The sequence below is a fragment of the Gorilla gorilla genome, chromosome 11 (genome assembly GCF_029281585.2).
Source record: "Gorilla gorilla gorilla isolate KB3781 chromosome 11, NHGRI_mGorGor1-v2.1_pri, whole genome shotgun sequence".
Classification (NCBI taxonomy): domain Eukaryota; kingdom Metazoa; phylum Chordata; class Mammalia; order Primates; family Hominidae; genus Gorilla; species Gorilla gorilla.
The window spans coordinates 32644148-32669597 of NC_073235.2; the positions used below are offsets into that span (position 1 = coordinate 32644148).

The 25450-nt window shown below is 45.6% G+C and overlaps 1 protein-coding gene and 1 pseudogene across 1 annotated transcript; both read right to left on the reverse strand.

Annotated features, from left to right (window-relative positions):
• Positions 1-308: 308 nt before the first annotated feature.
• Positions 309-4328, reverse strand: LOC115933753 (mediator of RNA polymerase II transcription subunit 15-like; annotated as a pseudogene).
• A 16443-nt stretch (positions 4329-20771) lies between these two features.
• Positions 20772-23549, reverse strand: LOC115933763 (nucleolar complex protein 2 homolog). The gene has a single exon (XM_055380720.2). The coding sequence runs from the start codon at positions 23508-23510 to the stop codon at positions 21282-21284; it is 2229 nt and encodes a 742-aa protein (XP_055236695.1). The 5' UTR covers positions 23511-23549; the 3' UTR covers positions 20772-21281.
• Positions 23550-25450: the final 1901 nt, after the last annotated feature.

A 25450-nucleotide genomic window follows, 5' to 3' on the forward strand; every position in this document is an offset into this window, starting at 1 on the left:
CGTTCCACCCTGACCCTAGCTTCCGCCTGCGGCGTCCAGATGCCGAAAGCAGGGAGCCTGAACCCAAAACTGCGGTCAGAGAATCGTGTGTGTGAAGGGTTTCTTGTGTCCTCCGTGTTCCCCTGTGGAAGCGAGTGGAGGTGCCTCGAGCCTGCACACAAGATGCTCTCAGGAGACCCTGAGCTCCCATTGCTCCTGTGAAAGGAAAATATTTTAGGCCCCCCAAAATCATTAAATTAAACTTAAGCTGGGAGCTGCTTAGGACAAACCTGCCTCCCATTTTATTTAAAGTCACTCCCCTGCTTCTCCTGCTCACTGAGATAGAGGCATATTTGATTTGCCTCCTTTGGAAAGGTGTTTGTGCTGGGCAGCACCAAGGCGCGGTGCAGGGAACGGTTCAGGACTCCGAGCAGATGCGGGCCAGGACTGTGTGTCCAGGAGCGGCAGGCGCAAGTGCTGCTGCGTGGTCAGCGGCACCAGGGGCAGTCGGGGCGTGGGCACCTCCAGGTCATGCTTGCGTTTCTCCAGGGCGATCTCAGGCGTCCACAAGGTCTCCAGGGGACACAGCTGAGAGACGACTGTCAGAGCGTCCAGAAGGCTCGTCTTACCGCAGCCCTTTTGCTGTCTTGGTTCCCGTGGATCCCGTTGCTCAGGCGGCGCAGGGGCTCCCTGTACTTGGGCAGCGGCTTTAGCTTCTCCAGGCACTGCTGCTGCTCGGCCTGGTTGGAGCCCGCTGGGCTCATGACTGAGCCGCGTTTCATAGGGGCGTTTAAAGATCCGGGTCATGGGACTCTGAAGTTCTGGCGGTGCGCCATCCCTGGGCTCTGGGAGGGTTTCGGTGAGGGGCTGGGCAGGAAGCTAGCCACTGGGCGCTGGGGCAGGGCCGGAGCTGATGTTGGAGTTGGGCTGTGAGACCGGGGCTGGTCGGGTTGTGAGGACGGCTGTCGGGGAGGGGACTTCGACTGCAGGGTCTGCACCTGTTGGCCCTGCGACGGCGAGGACAGCATGGGGAGGCTGCTCTGGCTACCACGGACTGCGGGAGCCACCACCTGGGGAGCCTCAGCGGTCCGCACCACTGTCAGCTACTGCATCTGGGACTGCACCGGCTGCAGCGGGGCTGCACTTGCAGCTGCTGAACTACCCTTGGAGCTCAGACAAATTGCAGCTGTTGTTGGGCATACATCTGTCCAGGGAATGCTTGCACTTGCCACACCAAAGGCTGGGTCTGTGACTGACTGTGGCGGGAGCTGCAATGGTTGGTTCTGAGCAGCTGGAGGTTGCCGGGACTACGGCAGCTGCTAGTGGTGGTGTGGTTGATGTATCTGCTGCAGCTGCTGGGGCAGGACCTAGGAGGGGGCAGGCTGCAGCAGACATTGCATTGGTGGCTGCTGTATTGGCACTGGGCCTGCAAAGCCTGTTGCTGCTGCTCCTGTAGCTACAGCTGTGCCCTGTGCTGCTGCGTCTGTTGCTGGTTTTGATGATTCAATATAACTGGAAATTTTATTGGTCTTTTCTATTTTTTTTAGTCTCCATTTCTGTTCTGATTTTGTTTTGTTTTGTTTTGAGACGGATTCTTGCTTTGTCACCCAGACTGGAGTGCAATGGCACGATCTCAGCCCACTGTAACCTCTGCCTCCCCCGTTCAAGCGATTCTCCTGCCTCAGCCTCCCAAGTAGCTGGGATTACAGGCACCAGCCACCATGCCTGGCTAATTTTTGTATTTATAGTAGAGACTCGGTTTTGCCATGTTGGCTAGGCTGGTCTCAAACTCTTGACCTCAGGTGGTCCGCCTGCCTTGGCCTCCCAAAGTGCTGGGATTACAGGCGTGAACCACCACCCTGGCCTCTGCTCTGATCTTTGTTATTTCTTTTCTTCTACTAATTTTGGGTTTGCTTTGCTCTTGCTTTGCTATTTCTTTAAGATGCAACATTAAGTTGTTTATTGGAAGTTTTTCTACTTTTTATGTAGGTGTTTATTGCTATAAACTTCCCCCTTAGTACTGCTTTTGTTGTATCCCATAGATTTGGTTACATTGTGTTTCCATTTTCATTTGTCTCAAGAAATTTTTAAAACATTTTCTTCTTAATTTCTTCATTGACTCAATGGTCATTCAGAAGCATGTAGTTTAATTTCCATGTGTTTGTATGGTTTTCAAAGTTTCTTTAGTTATTTCTCATTTTATTCCAGTGTGGTCAGAAAAACATATTTAATGTAATTTCATGTTTTAAAAAAATTTTTTTGAAATGTGTTTTGTGGTCTACCATATGGTCAATCTTTGGGACTGTTTTATGTGCTGGGGAGAAGGATGTGTATTCTGAAGCTGATGGATGAAATATTCTGTAAATATGTATTAGGTCCATTGAGTCTACAGTACAGATTGTCTGATGATTCTTTGTTGACTTTCTGTTTAGATGATCTGTTCAGTGCTGAAAGTGGAGTGTTAAAGTCCCAGCTCTTATTTTATTGGTGTTTGTCTCTCTAACTCTAATAATATTTGCTTTATATATCTGAGTGCTCCAATGCTGGGTACATATCTATTTATAATAGTTATATTCTCTTGAAGAATTGATGATTATATAATAAACTTTATTGTCTCTTTTTACAGTTTTTGTCTTGAAATCTATTTTATCTCATATAAGTGTAGCTACTCCTGCTCTTTTTCGGTTTTCACTTCATGGAACGTCTTTTTCAACCCCTTCATGTTCAATCTATATGTGTCTTTATAGGTGAAGTGGATTTCTTGTAGGAAGCCGATAGTTGGCCTTGTCTTTTAATTAATGAGCTACTCTGTGTTTTTTGATTGGATCATTTAGTCCATTTACCTTCAGTGTTATTATTGATAGGTAAGGGCATACTGTTGCAATTTTGCTACTTGTTTTCTAGTTGATTGTTTGGTCCTCTCTTCCTTTCTTTCGTGCTTCCTGTGTTCCTTTGTATAAAAGTGAGTTGCTCTGGTAGTATGTATTAACTGCTTGCTTTCTATTTTGTGCATACCTATCATAGGATTTTGGTTTTTGGTTACCATGAAGCTTGTATAGAACATCTTATAACCAATTATTTTAATCTAATGACAACTTCTTTTTACCTTCTTCTTTTGCAGAGTTTGAAGGTCAGAGGTGAGAGCTTAGGGTCTTCCTGGGTCATTCCTGATCACGTGCCTGGCCCTGAGCATCCACATTGCCTTCTAGATTTCCAAAACTATTGTCACAGCCCTAAATTCCAAAGGGTGCCCTTTCCAAGTCTTCCTTCCTAGGGTTTTTCAGCAAGACTATTTTTGCCCCAACTGATATCCTTTTCTCAGATGAGTGGGGTCAGCCATTTCCATTTAAATGTTTTTAACAGGCATTTAGTTCTTGATTTGAGATTTTTCTGCTTTTTCATTGATGGAATTCTGCTGTAAGCTTCCTTCAGAGCATGATTTTCAATTAATCCTGTAAGTTTTTTTTTAGGTTTTGTCTACTTTTTCATTTATCTTAAAATGCTGTCTTATACTACTTGTGGTTTCTTTTTTGACCTTTTATTATTTTGGAAAGTTTCTGCTAATGTTCACATTTTTAGGAGTTTCCCAGATTTCTTCCTTTCATTGATCCTTAATGTGCTTTTATCATGATGAGAAAATATTCTTTGTATTATTTTAATCCTTCAATTTAATTGATGTTTATTTTATGGCTTTGCATAGTGTCTTAGAAAATGTTCTGTGTGCCTTTGGGAAGAATACAGATTCTGCTGTTGAATGGCGTTTTCCATATGTATCTGTTAGGTGTATTTGGTTTATAATGTTGTTCATATTTTCTATTTCCTTGTTATCTTGTGTCTAGTTGTTATACCCATTAGTGTAAGTGGGGTATTAAAGTCTCCAACTATCATTGCTGAATTATTTCATTTCTGTCAAGTTTTGCTTCTTGTGTTTCTGTACTCTTTCCCTGAGTGCATACATGTCAATAAGTTTTACATTTTCCTGATTAATTTACCCTTTGTCGTTATAAAATATCCTTATTTCTGTTAATATTTTTGTTGTTGTTTTAAAGTAAGTTTGTCTAATTTTAGACAATTCCTTTTGTCCCTCTAAGAAACAGTCTATTCAGAAGGTGCCGTGATTGTCCCTGGCAGGGAGGGTTGGTGCCCTGGACTTGGTGGAGAGAGCAGCAATGCTGTGTCCACAGGGCTGAGTGCAGCTGCCTAACAGCAGGGACTCACAGTAACAGTGGCCAGGACACCTTGGGCACATTGGCCACAATGATGCCAGTGAGGAATATAACAGAGTCCAGGATGTGATACTGCAGGGACACTGCCATGATGAAGAAAAGGGTGCCGGTGGAGATGGCCATTCCCGCCACAAACCAACACAGTGCCACCTCTCAGCGGCAATGGCGTCTTCTCATTTCCAACTCCTGAGATCAAGGAGGCAATATGACCAGTGGTGTGCGGTCACCGTGCCGATCGCTATGCCGTGGCGATGCCTACCAGGGAAGTAGACATTTTATTCCAGGGATGTTAGCTATGAGGGGCACACAGCCAGCTTGTAGCCCTCCCTCAGCGCTTGCATGATCCATGAGCGTGTGATGTTACGAAGACCAAGCATGTGTCATCTAGACCCTTCAGTTTCATGCTTCCTCTACGACAAGCTTTGTAACAAGGGGTGTGGGTGGGCATGCAGCCCGAGAGCTAGCAGCCTCACCTTCCAGACAGGTTGGAGAAGAGAAACAGATGTTCTTGTTCCCGAGAGGGTCTCGTGTGCAACTCAGAGGAGCGGGCCTAGGGCTCAGACTCCCCCACGACAGGTGAGTTACCCACCTAGAAGAAATGTGGAAAACAGATCAAAATTAGGCACCTTGTTCCTTGCCTCTTACACTGAGGTAGGGAAAGGTGGAACACCAGCTGCTCTAAGCACAGTCCCCAGGGCTGGTGCCCCTGCCACTTGCCTGCCACCCCCGGGAAGGCAGCACCTTGATATCTGCAGAGATCTGGTCTTCTCTTCAGCCTCCACAATGTCCACACCACAGCTGCTCTGCAGCGATGATCTCCTTAGAATCTGAGATGACAAGAGCTTGCTGCAGAAGAAAGCTGTGACAGGTGCCTCAGATCCTAGAAGGACCCCAGCCCTCCTCTCCAATCTGTGCTGCAGCAAACCCCAGCATGGAGACCTTGGAATCTGAAGCTGTCACATTGGCAAGAATACAACTGAAGATGGTTTGACCTAGGAGCTGAAGACTCTAAGAACTATTCTTTCTTAAGCTCAAAGAGATGTTCTCGGAACCAGAAAAGGCTGCTGTCAGGCAGATCTAGCAAAGCAAGAGCCCTGGGCCTCATAGAAAGGGAAACAAGGGTGAGCTATACTGGCTGGGCATCTGGGAAGAACACTGAAGGTGTTAATAATCTCGTGAGGGTCAGGGAAATTCTAACAAGGCGTTCTCCTGCTTTGAGCTCGGCAGGAGGCATCCTTTGCACCTAGAAACTTCACTCCAGCCGGCAGCTGCCTGACCCAGGGCCAGCATGGCTTTCCTGCCTTGGACACCTGTCAGGGTTCCTGGGGAGAGGGGAGTGCTAGTTCCCCTGGCTGAGTGCATTTTGGGACTCAGACTGTCTCAGAACAGTCACAGATCAACAATCCCAGGTGGGTCTCCTCTGCTGTTGGTTAAGAAACTCCCTGACCTTCTACAGGCTCCTTCCAGAAGCCCCCAGATAACTGTCCACAAATGCTGAGAGCAGGCATAGATGTTGGACAGTGATTCACATTTTCCTGGATGGGAACACGCTTGATCATCAAAATCCTGTGAGGAACAGGGTTCAGAGAGATGTAACTTGCCCAAGCTTTCTCAGACAGGGAAGGGCAGGCTGGAGCTTGAGCAGGGACTCTCGGCTCCTGGGGCCCCAAGCTCCTACTCTCCTTAGGCTTCCTCACCTGGGAGTCACCAGAGACCAGAGGAGTGGTGGCTGGCATCCACCTGAGGATCATCTTAAAGAGGTGGACACTATGTCAGTGCTTTTTATCTCTTGCCAACAAGTAAAGATCCCTATCAAAATGACAACTAGGACAAGTACATAGCCAAGTACACCTGGGTGAGGAGCAGGGGCATCAGCCAGAGAAATAGGCAGCAGCAAGGACCCAAGCCTGGAGGCTGGGGCTCTCCATAGGAGGATGTGATGCTGGCAGCTGTGACCTGGTGTAATTTACAGGCCACAGCATTCACCTATGTTAAGTGCACCATTTGTTGATTTTTTTGTAAGTTTGCAGAGTTGTGCAACCATCCTGCACTCCAGCCTCAGCATCTCAATGCTGCCAGCAGATGCCCCCTGCCCCTCTGCAGTACCCTCTGCTCCATCCGCAGTCCTGGCAGCACTGATCTGCTTCCTGCCCTGTGGATGTGCCTATTCTGCACATTTCATGTCAATTTAATCCTGCGACATGTGGCTGGCTGCCTCTGGTTTCTGTCTGTCAGTGTCATGCGGAGGACTCAATTTTGTGATTTGATTTCCCAGGTCTCATCAGGCACACATGCTCTCCATGTTAAAGGGAAAGGCTAGCTTGGAGGAAACAGAGCCCAAAGATACTTCACATGGATGCAGATTTTCTTCCTCTTAAAAATGCAGGGTGCTTCATGTCTGTCTCTCTCTTTTGTAAAATTCATGCACAAACTGCCTGTGAGACATTGGAAAGGCAGATACCATTTCTGTTTTACAGCGGAGGAAATGACTGTTTTTCCCACACCCATGCAGTGACAGCCTCTGTTCTCGCTGTTACTGCCTGAGCAAAACCAGGAGGGGACACTCAGGAGACTTATATTGTCCAGGGACTGTTGGGAGTGCTGAATCCCACATGCGATCCAGCACAGGAGGGTGCCCGTCCACAGGAGGAGGGAGAACCTTCCACCATCTGCTTGAGGAACCTGACAATCTCTGGTGTCTGCTTGGGAGGCGTGAGGACATTGGGCCCATGGTGGGCCAGCAGCTTGGCTGCTCTGGTGCCGGACAGACCCTGAGAAGGCCAAGCAAAGCACATGCACAAAGAGAAATAGGAAGTAGACATTTCTTCTCCTTTGGGGGTTGGGCTGCATATTTTTGCAGCTTAGGGTTAGGCATCCATGTGCCCAAAGAAGGTCCTGGGAAAAGGGGGCCATGCCTCATCCCTCCAGCTGCCCAACCTTTTTGAAAGAATATGTAATGCTTAATACCAGTCAGGCAATATGCTGTGTATACTTCCTTACTTATTCTTCAAAATAACCCTCCAAGGAAGGGACCGTTTGAGGTTATCAGAACTCTGCATTTAGAAAATCATTTTTCAAGAGCCCGCATCGCCAAATCAATCCTAAGCCAAAAGAACAAAGCTGGAGGCATCATGCTACCTGACTTCAAACTATACTACAAGGCTACAGTAACCAAAACAGCATGGTACTGGTACCAAAACAGAGATATAGATCAATGGAACAGGACAGAGCCCTCAGAAATAACGCCGCATATCTGCAAATATCTGATCTTTGACAAACCTGAGAAAAACAAGCAATGGGGAAAGGATTCCCTATTTAATAAATGGTGCTGGGAAAACTGGCTAGCCATATGTAGAAAGCTGAAACTGGATCCCTTCCTTACACCTTATACAAAAATTAATTCAAGATGGATTAAACACTTAAACGTTAGACCTAAAACCATAAAACCCTAGAAGAAAACCTAGGTATTACCATTCAGGACATAGGCATGGGCAAGGACTTCATGTCTAAAACACCAAAAGCAATGGCAGCAAAAGCCAAAATTGACAAATGGGATCCAATTAAACTAAAGAGCTTCTGCACAGCAAAAGAAACTACCATCAGAGTGAACAGGCAACCTAGAAAATGGGAGAAAATTTTCGCAACCTACTCATCTGACAAAGGGCTAATATCCAGAATCTACAATGAACTCCAACAAATTTACAAGAAAAAAGCGAACAACCCCATCAAAAAGTGGGCGAAGGACATGAACAGTCACTTCTCAAAAGAAGACATTTATGCAGCCAAAAAACACATGAAAAAATGCTCGCCATCACTGGCCATCAGAGAAATGCAAATCAAAACCACAATGAGATACCATCTCACACCAGTTAGAATGGCAATCATTAAAAAGTCAGGAAACAACAGGTGCTGGAGAGGATGTGGAGAAATAGGAACACTTTTACACTGTTGGTGGGACTGTAAACTAGTTCAACCATTGTGGAAGTCAGTGTGGCGAATCCTCAGGGATCTAGAACTAGAAATACCATTTGACCCAGCCATCCCATTACTGGGTATATACCCAAAGGATTATAAATCATGCTGCTATAAAGACACATGCACACGTATGTTTATTGTGGCACTATTCACAATAGCAAAGCCTTGGAAGCAACCTAAATGTCCAACAATGATAGACTGGATTAAGAAAATGTGGCACATATACACCATGGAATACTATGCAGCCATAAAAGATGATGAGTTCATGTCCTTTGTAGGGACATGGATGAAATTGGAAATCATCATTCTCAGTAAACTATCGCAAGGACAAAAAACCAAACACCGCATGTTCTCACTCATAGGTGGGAATTGAACAATGAGAACACATGGACACAGGAAGGGGGAACATCACACTCTGGGGACTGTTGTGGGGTGGGGGGAGTGGGGGATAGCATTAGGAGATACACCTAATGCTAAATGATGAGTTAATGGGTGCAGCACACCAGCATGGCACATGTATGCATATGTAACTAACCTGCACATTGTGCACATGTACCCTAAAACTTAAAGTATAATAATAATAAAATTAAAAAAAATAGAATTAATAACACTGATTGAGACCAGGAATGGAAGTTGGGAGTTGGAAACAGAGATACTTCATGATATTCCCTTATAAATTTTAACCATATGAAATATTATCTTTTCAAAAAACAATCAATCAATGTAAATTCTACAAATATGGAATGAGCATAAATATGTACTTCTTGCAAATCTTTGGTTTTATAACTAAAACAATTAACAGTGATTATCAAATTCTTACTACATGACAGAGACTAAGTGCAAAAAGTAGAATGGAGAACAAGATAGTAAGTTTCCTGATTCTATACAGACAGATGAAATTATAGATGAGCACATAAAAGTTACAAGAACATCCTAGTGTCATTTGCACAGGAGAGCAAAAAATTATCATTACTATACTGATTAAGCTAACCATTATTATTCACTACCAAAGCTTATTTTATATATTATATAAATTGTATTTATATAAATATGTTTTATATAATAAAATATTCATATATTGTATATAATATAGTTAATACCTATTGATAAGCAACATCTTGGTTATTTTAAGGGATTAATAACATTTCTAAATATGTTCACTTTATAAGTAAAAATAAAGTTTTGCGTAATCTTTGTCAATCAAAAAAAAAAAGAAAATATTTACAGAGAACTAAGCCAACTGGTGGTTTTATCCTCATCATTTTCTTTTCCTTCATCCCTTCCTTTTTTCAAAACCCTACGAAACAGTATATGTACAAAAGAACCATGTCTAACCACAGGTTTTAATTCAAGGAAGACAGAAATTTCCCCTCCCAAATAAACCCCCAAATAATGAAGCCAGTAATTCAGTAAAGGAAAGAAAAATAACATTTTCTTGGAGGAAAGTTGCCTGCTAATGGGGCACCGCAGTTTTCAATCTAAGCTGCCCCCAGGCATTGATAGTGGCCAAAAGGACGGATTTCCCAGAGAGTTTCCAGAAGAGGAGTCGCCAGGCACATTCTCTTTTTTCCCTGCTTTATGATTGTATCTGGTATGGTCACCAGGGAAAGTCAGGCCTTCAGCTAGTTTTGAACTGTGTGAGCTAAGCCCTGTTTCAGCTGAGACTAGCTTAGACAACATAGAGAAACCCTGTGTCTACAAAAAATAAATAAATGAAAAATCAGGCTGGGCACGGTGGCTCATGCCTGTAATCCCAGCACTTTGGGAGGCTGAGGCAGGTGGATCACCTGAGGTCCGGAGTTCGAGACCAGCCTGACCAACAAGGAGAAACCCTGTCTCTACTAAAAATACAAAATTAGCCGGGCGTGGTGGCACATGCCTGTAATCTCAGCTACTTGGGAGGCTGAGGCAGGAGGATGGCTTGAACCCGGGAGGCAGAGGTTGCTGTGAGCCAAGATTGCACCATTGCATTCCAGCCTGGGCAACAAGAGTGAAACTCCATCTCAAAAAAAATAAAAATAAAAATCAGCTGGGTGTGGTGGCACATGCCTGTAGTCCCAGCTACTCAGCGGGTTGAGGTTGGGGGATCACTTGAGCCTGGGAGATTGAGGCTGCAGTGAGCCAAGATCGTGCCACTGCACTACAGCCTGGGTAACAAAGTGAGACCTTGTTTCAAAAAAAAAGACAAAAGAAGGGTCAGTGAGTTGTTGTTGATGGTTATACAGCTGATCATGACTAACTTAGATATTACTTATAATGGGTGTGATAGCTATTACTAATTATCATAGCCTGAATTGTGTCCCCTCTCCAAAAAAAAATTATGTTTGATATCCTAACTCTCAATGTCTAAGAATGACTGCATTTCAAGATTGGGTCTTTAAAAAAGTAAATAAGGTTAAATGAGTTTGTTGGAGTGGGCTCTAATACAATATAACTGGTGCTCTGGTAAGTAGAGGAGATTAGGACACAGACAGGTACAGAGGAAAGACCATGTGAAGGTGCAAGGAGAAGATGGCCACCTACTAACCAAGAATAAAGGCCTCAAAACAAAACAAAAAAAAGGCCTCAAGGTGTCAACCCTGCTGACACCTTGATCTTGGAGATCTGGCCTCCAGAATTGTGAGAAAATAGATTTCTGTTGCTGAAGCCACCCAGACTGTGGTACTTTGTAATGGCAGCCCTAGCAAAGTATACACTTGAGTAATAAATTAGTAGATTTGATGACATTGATATTTCCATTATTTATTTTATTCAACTAATACCTCTAATAACTATTATTATATTAAACACTTACTCTGGATTAAGTATAGCATGAAACGTTCTACATACATTATCTGTTTTATTCTCTCAAGACAATTCTGTCCTGTAGGTACTACTTTTTTCCACATTTTGTATATGAGAAAATGTCATCGATGGCTAGAAGGGTTTGAGAAACTTGCCTAAGTTGACCTGCAGGTGGGGGGCTGTGGTCTGATCCTCGGTCATCTGATTCCAGAACCAGCTTTCTGTCACCACCATCAAGGGACACTAGGATATTTTGTAGTGTTTATTAAAATCAAGAAATTAAGAGAATATAAACATGAGAGGTCCATGATGCCTGTCTTGAGGAGTTCACATTCAAGTTGACAAAACAAGAGAAGAAATAAGTATAATTCTAGAGAAGATAGGGTAACTGCCATGTAAAACGCTCTGTCCAGAACTGATATTTATAACTTGGATGAGGGAATTGATGGCACAATTATAAATGGTGCTGAGGATGCAGCTGGAAGAGGCAACATTATTCCTTGGATAACAGACTCAGAATGTTTAAAAAATGATTAAAAAAAAAAACTACCTTGTCAGGCTGGAATGATTGACCAAACATAGAGAAATGATGCGCGATGAGCAAATAAACTTCCAAGTACAAAAAAAAGCTGGATAAGAACAATAACAAAGTAATGTAGCCTGTTGTGTGAACAAAGGTCATTTTAGTTTTATATTAGTCAGCTGTGTCACTCATTGTGGACTGAGTCATTCAACAAACATGTATAGGGTGGCTCCTAGGAGCAAGTGGAAGGAAGTCACTGCTCTCAAGGAGCTGTCAGTCCAGTAGGGAAAGAGACAAGAGGAAATCATGATCAAAGAATCTGATGGGGCTGGGCGCGGTGACTCACGCTTGTAATCCAAGCACTTAGGGAGGCTGAGGCGGGCGGATCGCAAGGTCAAGAGATCGAGACCATCCTGGCTAACACGATGAAACCCCGTCTCTACTAAAAATGCAAACAATTAGCCGGGCATGGTGGCGGGCACCTGTAGTCCCAGCTACTCGGGAGGCTGAGGCAGGAGAATGGCATGAACCTGGAAGGCGGAGCTTGCAGTGAGCTGGGATCATGCCACTGTACTCCAGCCTGGGCGACAGAGTGAGACTCCGTCTCAAAAAAAAAAAAAAAAAAAAAAAAGAATCTGATGGATGCTTTTAGATGAATCTGAATAAAGCACCTCGGTAAATGAGAGAGAAAGCAAGTAACTTTTTATAGGGTCATAATAGGATTTGAGTTGGGAAGAAGTTTGCTGGGCAGAGAACCAAGTTCATGATAATCTAGGAGGAAGAACCAGTGAGTACATATTCAACCGTATGGAAAAGCTCTGCCCTGTTTGAAATGGCTAACATTTAAGTTCAAACACTGGCAGAGGCATAGGTTGAGGCTAAAATTTTGACTGCGACTGGGTTTTGAAGGGCAGTCCAGTTAATGCTGCGGAGTTTGGCCTTCCTCTTGTATGCAACAACAGGATAATACAGATTTCTAGAGAGCAAACATGACCACATTTGATTTTTTGGAAGGTAATTGTTGCAAGCAATGTACAGAAAAGACTGCAGGGTGGAGAGAACAGTTTCAGGGAGATCAGTTAAGAGGCGGTTGCACTTTTCCAGTACGAAAAGTTGCAGCCTGAGGAAAGTAGACTCTGCTAAAAATACTGATACTAATAGAACAGCTGTGGCTGTTTCCACTGTCCTGGCTCAAAGTGAAGTTTTGAACTGTTTTGGTTTTTGTTTTTTGTTTTTCTGAAACCACCCAAGTTGAGCTGCTGGTTCTCTCTGCACTACCCAGTCCCGTCGGGCATCCACGGTTCTACCCTTTCTTTTAGGGGCCTTAAAAAGTGCTGCGTTATTGAAAAATATTTATAGTAGAGTTGAGATGGGCTGACTGAAACATCAGGATGTATAAGGGTCACATTTCTCCTGGGTGCTCATGGAGTGAGGTGCAAAGAGCGATCAAAGGAAGACCTTCACGGGGGGCAATGAAGGCAATGCTAGCAGTTCTCCTGGCGGGATGGGCAACAGCACTCCCCTGAACAGTAGTGGACAGACTTCAACGTGGCTTGGTTCCATCACCTGCCCGACTGCCCTTGGTTTGGCTGTATTGGTCTTCTTTAGGGCAGAAACTGAGTTCTTTCCAAGTATGATCTCTGCTCTTCTCTGTGTGATCCCTGGAAGCCATGCAGGTCACCCTGACCTCATTCTTGTCAGGTTCTCTATCATCCTATTGACTCCCTGGAAAACCGCAACCTTAATTGTTTGTTTGTAGGCTAATATTATACCTTTATCTTTCAAATCTTTGCCTTTTGATTTTCAAAAATTGTTCTTTCAAAAATCTTGGTTCTTGTAAACTAACAGCTTTCCAAATTATCATCTTTTATGTGGACTTCAAAATATTGACTCTCTTTTTCTTTACTTTTTTTTTTTTTTTTGAGACAGAGTTTTGCTCTCGTTGCCCAGGCTGGAGTGCAATGGCACGATCTCTGCTCACTGCAACCTCTGCCTCCCAGGTTCAAGCAATTCTTCTGCCTCAGCCTCTCAAGTAGCTGAGATTATAGGTGTGAGCCACCATGCCGGCTAATTTTTGTATTTTTAGTAGAGATGGAGTTTCACTACGTTGGTCAGGCTGGTCTCAAACTTCTCACCTAGTTATCCACCCACCTCGCCTCCCAAAGTGCTGGGATTACAGGCGTGAGCCACCATACCCAGCCGACTCTCTTTTTGTTTGTGTTTGACTAAATACATTTTAAACCTCTGTTCTCACATTCCCCTTAAAAATATCTTTTAACAGTTTGCATTCTCTTTGTGTTTGAGCTAAATAAATTTTAAACTTCTGTTCTCTCATTTCCCTTAAACTAAAGATATCACTAGCAGTTTGTATCCCTATATAGGGACATGCATGATCAGACAGGTATGGAAAAGAAAAGCATACTGAATTATTTTCTAAATATAATTTATTACAATAATTCTTTTAGAAGCTAACTAAAATTATGATATCCTAGGAGGATAAAAATTACTAAAATGGACTCAAGAATAAACAGAAAAAAGAAAAGCCTAATTCGAATGATAGAAAAAAAGCTGAAAAAGATGTCAAAGTACTCAACTATTTCATAATAGAGATGCCCAGTTTTATGCATGTAGCCTTTGAGGATTATATGTAATGCCTATGATTATTTTTTAAATTGCTCTGAAGCATTGGTTTTCAAAATATTGGCTGGGCATGGTGGCTCACTCCTGTAATCCCAGCATTTTGGGGGAGGCCAAGGTGGGCAGATTACTTGAGGTGAGGAGTTCGAGACCAACCTGGCCAACGTGGTGAAAACCCATCTCTACTAAAAATACAAAATTCAGCTGGGTGTGGTGGTGCACGTCTGTAGTCTCAGCTACTTGGGATGCTGAGGCAGAAGAATTTTTTGAATCTGGAAAGTGGAGGTTGCAGTGAGCTGAGATTGTGCCACTGCACTCCAGCCTGGGCAACAGAGCAAGACTCTGTCTCAAATAAATAAATATATATCTGCACAATAATCACTTGGGGAGTTTATTAAACATATGAATTCCTTTCTCCTCTCTCCCCATCTTCTCTTTGGGACTTTGATATAGTAGTTATGGGATGGGATCTGGGAATCTGAATTTTAAACAAACAGATGCTTAGAGAACCATACTGTCCTTAGAGAAACCTGTTCTAAAGCCATAGTCTTTTTAAATACGAAGTTTGCACAAAAAATTCATTAGGGTGTATTAAAGAAATAGAACTTTAGTTATTTTTCCTAATAAAATAATAAATTTCAGTTTCACTTTAATAGCATTTAACTGCTTGAGCTGGCCCCCTCTCTGAGTTCTTATGTCAAATGGCCAATTCACACACATGGTCCAACAGATATTCTTTTTTTTTTAATTATACTTTAAGTTTTAGGGTACATGTGCACAATGTGCAGGTTAGTTACGTATGTATACATGTGCCATGTTGGTGTGCTGCACCCATTAACTCATCATTTAACATTAGATATATCTCCTAATGCTATCCCACCCCCCTCCCCCCACCCCACAACAGGCCCCGGTGTGTGATGTTCCCCTTCCTGTGTCCATGTGTTCTCATTGTTCAATTCCCACCTATGAGTGAGAACATGCGGTGTTTGGTTTTTTGTCCTTGCGATAGTTTACTGAGAATGATGGTTTCCGGCTTCATCCATGTCCCTACAAAGGACATGAACTCATCATTTTTTATGGCTGCATAGTATTCCATGGTGTATATGTGCCACATTTTCTTAATCCAGTCTATCATTGTTGGACATATGGGTTGGTTCCGAGTCTTTGCTATTGTGAATAGTGCCACAATAAACATACATGTGCATGTGTCTTTATAGCAGCATGATTTATAATCCTTTGGGTATATACCCAGTAATGGGATGGCTGGGTCAAATGGTATTTCTAGTTCAAGATCCCTGAGGAATCGCCACACTGACTTCCACAATGGTTGAACTAGTTTACAGTCCCACCAACAGTGTAAAAGTGTTCCTATTTCTCCACATCCTCTCCAGCACCTGTTGTTTCCTGACTTTTTAATGATTGCCATTCTAACTGGTGTGAGATGGTATCTCATTGTGGTTTTGATTTGCATTTCTCTGATGGCCAGTGATGGTGAGCATTTTTTCATGTGTCTTTTGGCTGCATAAATGTCTTCTTTTGGGAAGTGTCTGTTCATATCCTTCACCCACTTTTTGATGAGGCTGTTTTTTTCTTGTAAATTTGTTGGAGTTCATTGTAGATTCTGGATATTAGCCCTTTGTCAGATGAGTAGATTGCAAAAATTTTCTCCCATTCTGTAGGTTGCCTCCAACAGATATTCTTGAAAGAAAGCGTAGGTGCCACCTGGTCCCCTCACCAGTGTGTTTGCTCTTTAAGCACTGCATGGCAATTTCCAATTATGTGGGTTATACCATATAGTTGTCACTAAAGGAATCCTCACAAAATGAACAAGTGGCATGATTATATTCCTGAAGAGAAGCCACAGATTGAAGACAGAGCACTACTAGATGACACTTTTCCTATTTGTAGTTCAAGGAAAAGATTTCATCAATCACATTATGAGTCAAACACAAGGATGATCTAATCAGATATGAAAAGCATTGGCTCAGTAATTTTAAGTGATCAGAAATGTTACCAGAAAATAGAGATCCATACACAGTATCAGCAATAGCAAACCTTATCTTAATTGGATATTGTACCTGCGAATTAACTAATAAAAGGATGGGGTCGGCCGGGCGCGGTGGCTCAGGGCTGTAATCCCAGCACTTTGGGATGCTGAAGCGGGCGGATCACAAGGTCAGGAGATCGAGACCATCCTGGCTAACATGGTGAAACCCCGTCTCTACTGAAAATACAAAAAATTAGCTGGGCATGGTGGAAGGCACCTGTAGTCCCAGCTACTCGGGAGGGTGAGGCAGGAGAATGGCGTGAACCCGGGAGGCGGAGCTTGCAGTGAGCAGAGATCAGGCCACTGCACTCCAGCCTGGGCGACAGAGCGAGACACGAGACTCCATCACAAAAAAAAAAAAAAAAAAAAAAAGATGAGGTCTTTAGGATGCTGAGCACTTAAAATCTAAGCATCCAGAATATTATTAAAATAATTTTAATTAGAGATATGATTTGTAAATAAATGAAAATTCACATATTGTGGTAATATTTCAACAGCATTTTTTTGCTGATAAATGTGCATCATTAAACATATTAAGCATCTTCTTTCAAGCAGCACTATTCAAAGTGTGGTCCATGGGCTTCTGGTGGTCATGAACTATTTGTTACAAGTTCATGATAAATATGGCAATGACAGTCAGCATTTAGAGACTTTTACAGCAATTTGGTAGAGTAATTTAGTGTCTATTGAATGTAATCAGAAAGAAATTAAACTTTTATTCGATTGTGGCTTATTATTTTAATTTTCTACTAATTTCTTTTTGTTTTGTTTTAACCATAATAGCAGTACATAATGGATGGGAAACTGCAAAAAAGGATTTCGCACAGATAATTTGAAAAACATTGTTTTAAAGCATAGAAAACAATCCTAATTTATGTATAACGTATAATATCCTAATTTATTTTATAAATTAGCTTAGCCTTGAAATAAAAACCTGACAAATATCCCACAATAAGAAACCTACAGTTACATTATGAGTAAAATATTAGCAAATCCATCCAGTCTCAGATTAAAATACTAATATGCTATGACCAAGTTGAATTTTGTTTTTTTTCTTTAACTTTTAAACTGCAGTGATGGATTAATTTTTAATAATGTGTTATTTATGTTATAGTATTGGCTTAAAAGAGACAATAATATAATTACACTGCTAAATATTCATGAAAAATTATTTCATCAACAAAACAGGATATTAAGCAGTAATGAGTACAACTTTTCATAATCATATATTTACTTAGTAGAAAAAATCTGAAATATTATAAACTAAAGCATTTACAGTGGCTGTTTTTGTTTTGATTTATATTTTCTTCTTTTGTTTATTGCTATGTTCTAAACTTTCAATAATGCCTTTTTTTTTGAGATGGAGTCTCACTCTGTCGCCAGGCTGGAGTGCAACGGTGCGATCTCGGCTCACTGCAACCTCCACCTCCCAGGTTCAAGCGATTCTCCTGCCTCAGCCTCCCAAGTAGCTGGGACTACAGGTGTGTGTCACCATGCCTAGCTAATTTTTGTATTTTTAGTAGAGACAGGGTTTCACCATGTTGAAGAGATCAAGAGATCATGAGGTCTCCCAAAGTGCTTTGATTACAGGCTTGAGCCATTGTGCCCAACCAGTCCTTTTTTTTTTTTTTTTTTTTTTTTAAGAGACAGGATCTTGCCCTGTCACCTAGGCTAGAGTACAATGGCATGATTATAGCTAACTGCAACCTTGAAGTCCTGGGCTCAAGTGATCCTCTTATCTCAGCCTCCCAAGTAGCTGGGACTACAGGTGTGTACCACCACTCCTGGCTAATTTATTTATTTATTTTTTGTAGAGATAGGGTCTTGCTATGTTGCCGAGGCTGATCTCAAACTCACAGCCTTAAGTGATCCTCCTGCCTTGACCTCCTAAAGTGCTGGGACTAGAAGCGTGAGCCACTGTGCCTGGACGATAACACATATAATTTTATGTAATAAGTTAAAAAATGTATAGTCATTATCGGTATAAAACATTGCGTGTGCCTGGAGTCTAAATGCCTATAAAACATGTAAGGATTTAACATTACTCACTTACAGGTTTACACGTTTTCCACCAGCTTGTTTTGGAAGTAATTTACTCAATGGCTCATTTTAGTTTCATCTTCAGGAATGAGCAATTTGTAACTGACAAAGAAAAGCAATAAAAAAACCCATTAGCATCTCTCAAACTACTGTGCATTACATGCATTTGCATTAACAAAGACAGACTTTTTGTTCTCTGAAAAGTATCAGGTCTTTTTTTCTCCCTGCGCTGTGGCCTTACTTATTTCCCAGGTAACAGGGTCCAGTCTTCTTCCCTTGAAATTTCCCTCCCCTGATGGGTCTGCCTTCTAGATAGTTCCTTTCTTTGTTTATGTGATTACTCTGAACTTCCCACCCTTCTTTACTGCCTACCTGTCGAATGTTTTTTCTAATCTTTCTAGTCATCGATAATCATCCTTGGGTTTGACTCACATTGTGATTGATGAAATCTTTTTTTTGAACTACAAATAGGAAAAGCATCCACTTTTTTCTTTGAACACTTAAATCACATGATAGCATTATTTATTATAAAATCACTAATACTCTCTAAATGTCTTGCTGAAATAATTTAGTTCAGTAGTCCCTTTCCTTTCATATGTAGACTAGATTCCTTAAAGAAATCATAATTTCTTTTAGAAGAATACTTGTCACACACACCAAAAAACAACCCAAAGTGATTGTGTTGAGTGAAAAGAACAAGGTGAGAAATTGTGAATGTATTTAATAGTATTGCATCTTCATTCGTTCTCTCAAAAGAATATTTGCTGAATATTTACTATGTGACAGTTACTGCTGTAGGAGCTGGTGATATGACAAGGAACATACAAGATGGGATCTTTGCCATCAAGTTGCACGCATGTATACGTACATGCATATGTGCATATGCATAGACATAGAGTAAAACATCAGTCTGCAACAAAACAGATTAAGAGGACAGAGAGTGTACACTGGTTATTCTTCATCATCTATCTAGATCTATTCTCTGCCCTTTGCTGCTTGGCTCTTTGTGGCTCCTGTCTTCTATTGCTCATGAAGAGCGAATGCCCTGTTCTTTAGGAATACATTGTTGGGCTTTTAGACAGTGGGCCAGGAAGGCAGATCCCATTCTCTGTTATGGGACATTTCATCAGAAGTGAGTGGAGACTTGGAACTAATGGGACTTTTGCAGATTACTGACAATTCTGGGGACTCAACAAAGATGGCAGTGGTGTGGCATGGTCCTCGTTCAGGAGAGGGGTGCCACCTTTTAAACAAAGGAAACAGTCAAGGGAAGCTGAGATTTATGTTCAGTACAGAAGGCTTTCTGAGGAGGTGCCATGTAAATTTCTGATTGAATGGAGAAAGTGAGTCATTCAAATATCTGAGTGAAGAGTGTTCCAGACAGAGAAAACCACAGTGCAAAGGAAAGTGAGGAGAAGCAAGAAAGCCAATATGGCTGATGAAGTGACTGAGGGGGTAGTGATAGGAGCTGAGGGTGGAGAGGTAGCCAGAAGCTGGCTACATAGGGTTTTTTAGGCCATATTTTGAAGACTTAACAAAAAATTATGAGTGAGGTTGGAAGGCATTCAAAGGTTTCAACTTTGCGATTTGAAAGTGACAAACTATGACTTACATTTTAAAAAGAAAACTGATGGCTGTGTGGCAAATAGACTGTCAAGGGCAGAAGTGAAAGCCACTAGAAGACTAGGTGACTCAGGACAGAAACTTGTACCGGGGTTGCAAGTGGTGAAGGTCGTGACTGGTCGGATTTAGGAAATATTTTGAAGGTAGAGCTTGCAGGATTTGGTGGATTGAATGTAGAATGTGAGAGAAAAATGCGAAGTTCAGGATGGCTATGATTTTGGCCTGAATAACTGGAAAAATGGAGTTGGTATTTATTGACATGGGGAAAACTATGGGAAGAATTTGGGTGGGAAATGAAAGTTCCATTTTGGACATATTGAGTGCATTTCATATATTCAGTGCACATGGAGAATAGATAGTTGAATATTTGAATCTGAAGTAAAATGGAGAGATTGGTGTTGAAGGTAAGATGTGAAGCTTGTTGCTGAATGTGGCATCTAAAGCCAATTGGGTTGGACGAGATCATTTATAGATGAGCACTGAGCAGGTGCTTTGCTGCATTCTGAGGATGGGAACAGGGCTTCATGGGCACAAGATCTTTGCAATCATGCAAGACCTCTTGCTCAGAAGGGCCCCATGCTTTGTTGAGTGCTCTGCTCTCACTATCTTGAAACTTTTAATAATTTTTGAATAAGAGCCCTGCATTTTCATTCTGCACTGCACCCTGCAAATTATGTAACGGGTTCTAGTTGGGAACATAAAGATCCAGCCAAAGAAAGAGCCAATGAAGTAGACCGAAAACCAAGCAAGTGTGAGGAGGTGTCATAAAAGCCAAGGGAGTAAATTGTGTGACAATGGACAGCATGACCCACAGACTCAAAAAGATGCTGCAAGGTCAAATTACCTCAGGACTGAACATCAATCATTGGATTTAGCAACTTGGGTGTGCTTGTTGCCCATGTTGGAGTGGGTTGAAGAGAGAAGAAAAGAAAAAATGTTGAATGTGAACAACTCTTTTTTTTTTTTTTTTTTTAACAATGGCCCTGCCTCCCACAGCTTTCTTTCTTTCAGTTTTAGACGCAAAACAAAAAAGTTTAAAGGAAAATGTGACTTGAAAGGAAAGGAACAAATTTCCAAAGACTTGGGGGAGTGAATGCAGAGCCTGGTGTGGACGGACAAGGTCTGCAGACGGAGGGCAGAGGTGGTGGAAGGGGCCAGGGACCTGCAGGTCTCCCCCTGGAACTGGGACTGGACCCGGTCTGCTGACGTCAAGGTCAGCTCCACCGCTGAGCTGACTTCAACAGCCCACAACTGTGGGGCTTCAGCAGCCACGCCAGCCCAGCCCAGCTCTTGGTAGGTTTGGTCGTTCACGCTGAAAAATAAATATTAAAGCCTGTCCCCTGTCTACTGCCTCCCCCAACTGCACAGACGCCAGCCTCTAGGCCTGAGAGGTGGAAACACTGGCCACCAGCCCGGCAGCCCCTACAGGCCCCCCAGATGGGCTGCCTCAGTCCTCCTCTGAGAGCTGCAGATCCTCCAGCTCATCCTCCAGCCCCTGGGCCAGCCGCTGCAGCTCCCCAGGGGCCAGCCCCGCCTCTGCGTCTGGGTCTCCATCCTCCGAGTTGCTGCTGTCCTCCTCGCCTTCCTCCTCGTCCTCTTTATCCTCTTCCACCCCATGCCGAGTGCTCAGGGGCCCCAGTATCCCTCTTTCCAAGAATCCCTCGGTGTCGTCCTCTTCAGAGCTGTTCAGGTCAAAGAGGTCTTTAAATTGCTTCCTGTCCTCATCCTTCCTGTCAGCCACCTTCCTTCGTTTGATCTCAGGGAAGTTCAGGTCTTCCAGCCGCTCTTTGCCACTGATCTCCAGCTGGATCTCCCGGTCACGCAGCTTGTGCCAGTGGCTGTAGTACAAGGTCAGGGGGGTCCCCTCTTCCAGGGTCAGCTTCTGCCAGGCTTCCACTGCCTGCTGGTCAGAGATGCCGAAGGAAACCCTCTGGCGGCGGCTGCAGATGTGTTCCGAGTTCTCCTGGACCTTCCCAAGCAGCTGCTGCACCTGCCGGCAGTAGTTGGCCACCTTGCACTCCCGGAGGAACGACTTCAGCTGCAGGACCACAGGCAGCGCCAGCTCCGGGAAGCCGATGCAGTGTGCCTGGCTATGCAGGTACTCCAGGGTGAGGTCGTACAGCTGCTCCACCAGGCCGTCCTGGTACGCCTTCTCCTGCAGGTTGACATTGGACAGCTTCAGGATCACGGATAAGTTGATGGGCTTGGAGCTCATGCGCCCCGGCTTCCTGCTGAAGTCGACCTGCTGGAACATCTCCAGGATGAAAGGCAGCACTGGGATGAAGGCCCCCGAGCTCCCCGAGAGCAGCGTCAGGGCACGGATGCAGTGCATTCGCAGTGGGTAGAAGCGGGCAGTGGGGATGAGCTTGATACAGCCAATGATGACCTGAGCAAGGGAGTAGACCAAGGGCTGGAGGGCTTCGCTGGGGCCCACAGTGCTCAGGACCCGGCACCACAGGAAGAGGCAGTGCACGTACTGCCAGTTGTACACAGATGTTTCCTTCTTGCGGGTGGTCATGGCGTTGCGCAGGTGTATGGCGAGCTGGTGGATGTAGAGGAAGGCGTGCTGGTAGGCCACACCCAGCTCCAAGGCCAGCAGCTCCGTCAGGGTCCGCTGCATGAAACTGGTGAAGGGGAGGGCACCAGGCGAGGTGAACTTGCAGTTCCTCACATACATGATGTACATTTGCTTGAGGACGGGGCCAAGGAAAGTGTCCTTCTTGTGCCGGCAGACTCTGCTGAGGACCAGGAAAGCCAGCACCCGCAGGGACTCCTCCCCTGTGCTCCATAAGACCACCATTCTCTTGAGCAGCATGCGGCACTGCCTGGGGAAGGTCAGGAAGCAGGGCACCAGCACGCTGATGTGCCACAGCACGGCCGCCAACACCATCGTCTCCGCCACACAGGACACCAGCTGTATGACCGAGCCCAGGTACGCCTTGATGTCCACACGGAGCTTCCCCCAGAGCGGGCTGCTGGACGGCTGCAGCATCCTGCTGCTGTCCTTTGCCACCTTTCCAAACAGCAGCTTCTGGAGACAGCCAATAAGGTCTCTGATGCAGAAGGTGACCAGAGCATTGAACACAGCACTGTCCGTGACCTGGAATTTGTTGGCCTCAGCACTTTCCTGGTCCCCTTGGGTGGTGGCCACAGCTGCTCGGAACACCTGTACCACTTCATGGAACAGCTTTGGAGTGAGGCGTTGCTTTGCTGCCTGCTTCCATCTCTCAACCATGGCGAGGGTCACAGGAACACAATTCTTCCCCTTCAGCCCTCTGGGGACTCTGTCCCCATCTTCCCCCTCCTCTGCTCCATCCTCATCCTCACTGGCTTCCTCCAGCACATCTGGCAGGGAGTGGAACGGCTCCTCTTCCTCCTCAGAGCTGTCCGAGTCGCTGAAGTTTAGCTGGCTCTGGTCATTCTCCTGCAGGAACTTGTAGAACTCGGGGTCTCTGTCCTTCAGCAGAGAGAGCTGATCTTTGTGCTCAGAGGCACGGCCTTTACGCCGGCTGGCCGAGGGGCTCCCGCCCGGCTCATCCAGACTCCGGGCAGCCTCGCGTGCCTCCCGCGTCTCCGCTTCTGGAGAGTATTCGGACTTAGAGTCAAAGCCCGAAGCTAGGAACTCGTCCACCGTCAGCTCCGCCAGGCGCCTCCTGCGGCGCCGCCCACCTGCCATGACACCAGCCCGCCGCTTGCGCCCCACTTCCGGCCCCAGAATGCCGCGCGGCGGCGCACTTCCGTCGCCCAGGCCCCGCCCCCTTCCCCGCCCCGCCGCGACTCGCCCAGCCGAGTGGCTCTACGGTTCTCCGACCGCAGCGCCCGCGGCCTCCGGGCGGGAGGGCGCGTTCGCGTGCTCGGTGCGGGCAGCCCCGGTGGGGCCCAGATGCGCCTCCCGCTCGGCGCCCGGCTTCGTAGGACGCGGCGACGCCGGTGTCCGTCCTGGGGAAGAGAGACCAGGAGTCCCGCGGCGCCCGCAGCCCACCCGGCGTTCCGAGGGCACGCGCCTGCGAGAACGCCAGGCTGCGACGGCGGGGCCCCTATGCAAAGAGATCCCACAAATCAACAATAAAAAGCAGAGGGTCCAGTAGAAAGCGCGAATGGCGGTGGGAACCGCACTAATGTTGCCAGCTCGACAGAAGACGGGCGACCCGAGAGCCAGGCTGGCTTCGCCTCCGATCCGCAGAGACCAGGCCAGCGCCACGAACACCACGCAGGGCGCTCCCCGTCCATGGCCCTCTGGGTGCCGAGGCGGCTCTTCCGCGGCCTTTCTCAGGGACGCCGCATGGGGCGAAGGCGGTGGGGAGGCCGGCGCCTTCCTTCCTGCTACCAGCCTGACACCCGGGCCCCCGGGCCTGGACAGCCAGACCCCGCGACAGGGTCGCCCCGGGGCACAGGCGCGGATCCCCCAGACCTGGCGCTGAAGGGGGCGCGTGAGGCGGACGCGGGCAGAGTGGCCTCAGGGTCCCATTCGGCCTCTTGGTGCCGCGGGGCCCCGTGGCTCCCCAGAGGAGAGCAAGTTAGGGGGTCGGGGGAGCGGGGATGGCTTCCGGGGGAGGAGGAGGGCGAGGCCTAGGGGACTTGGAGGAGGAGGAGGGCGAGGCTTAGGGGGCTTCCCGGGGGAGGAGGAGGGCTAGGCCTGGGGGGCTTCTCGGAGGAGGAGGAGGGCGAGGCCTGGGGGGGCTTCCTGGAGGAGGAGGAAGGCGAGGCCTAGGTGGGGCTTTTCAGAGGACGAGGGCAAGGCCTGGGGGGCCTCCCGGAGGAGGAGGAAGGCTAGGCCTGAGGGGGGAGCTTCCCGGAGGAGGAGGAGGGCTAGGCCTGGGGGCGGGGCTTCCCGGAGGAGGAGGATGCAGACCCGGGGCGCAGCGCTGGAAGGATCCGCGTCCAAGGTCTAGTCCCCGAAGCCTCTCGGGAGGCTGGGCGGGCGGCGCCGAGCGAATGTGAACAACTCTTGCAGTCACTTTTCTTGGAAATGGGAAGCTTAAAATTGGGTAGGAGCTGAGAAAGATACAGGTTCAAGAGAGGGCTTTTTTAAGATGGAGGTATGTGTTATAAATGAGGGATTAAATACCCCTTGTGGAGTCCTTAAGGAACATTCCAATAGGCTGTGGAGATGACATTGGGAAGGCATATGAATAAAGGATTTACTGTACTCGCAGGTTCCAAAGAGGGAGGCACGACATACCTTGTGGGGATCACCTGGGCAGAGCACCAACAAAGCGGGCTCAGCCAAGCAGGTGGGGAGCCAAGGGCAAACAGGTTCCTGTGGACAGTTACCCTTATTGGGCATCAGGGTGGGGTTCACCAGCAAAGGCAGGAGGGGATATCATGGGTGTGCTTAAATGTCACTAGGCCATGGTCAGGGGAGAGCAAGAAGGGGGACTTGTGACAGGGACCAGCCTTGTCACATTGGTGTACCTGGTCATCTGGGAAAGGTGCCCACAGCTTGTTTGTGGAGATACTGAGGAATCGGGAAAATGGGAAGTTTTTAGAAGTTGCAATTCAAGATGTTACGGTACATCATTTTTCTTGGCAATGACTCATTAAAAAAGAAGAAAAAACTAATGAGGCAGGAATGGAAATAATTCCAGGAGCAAAGTCCTTTAGGAGGAGTGGGGA

Bases quoted from the DNA above. Each gene is read 5' to 3' on its own strand.
- LOC115933763 (XM_055380720.2), bottom strand. From the start codon at position 23,510: ATGGCAGGTGGGCGGCGCCGCAGGAGGCGCCTGGCGGAGCTGACGGTG.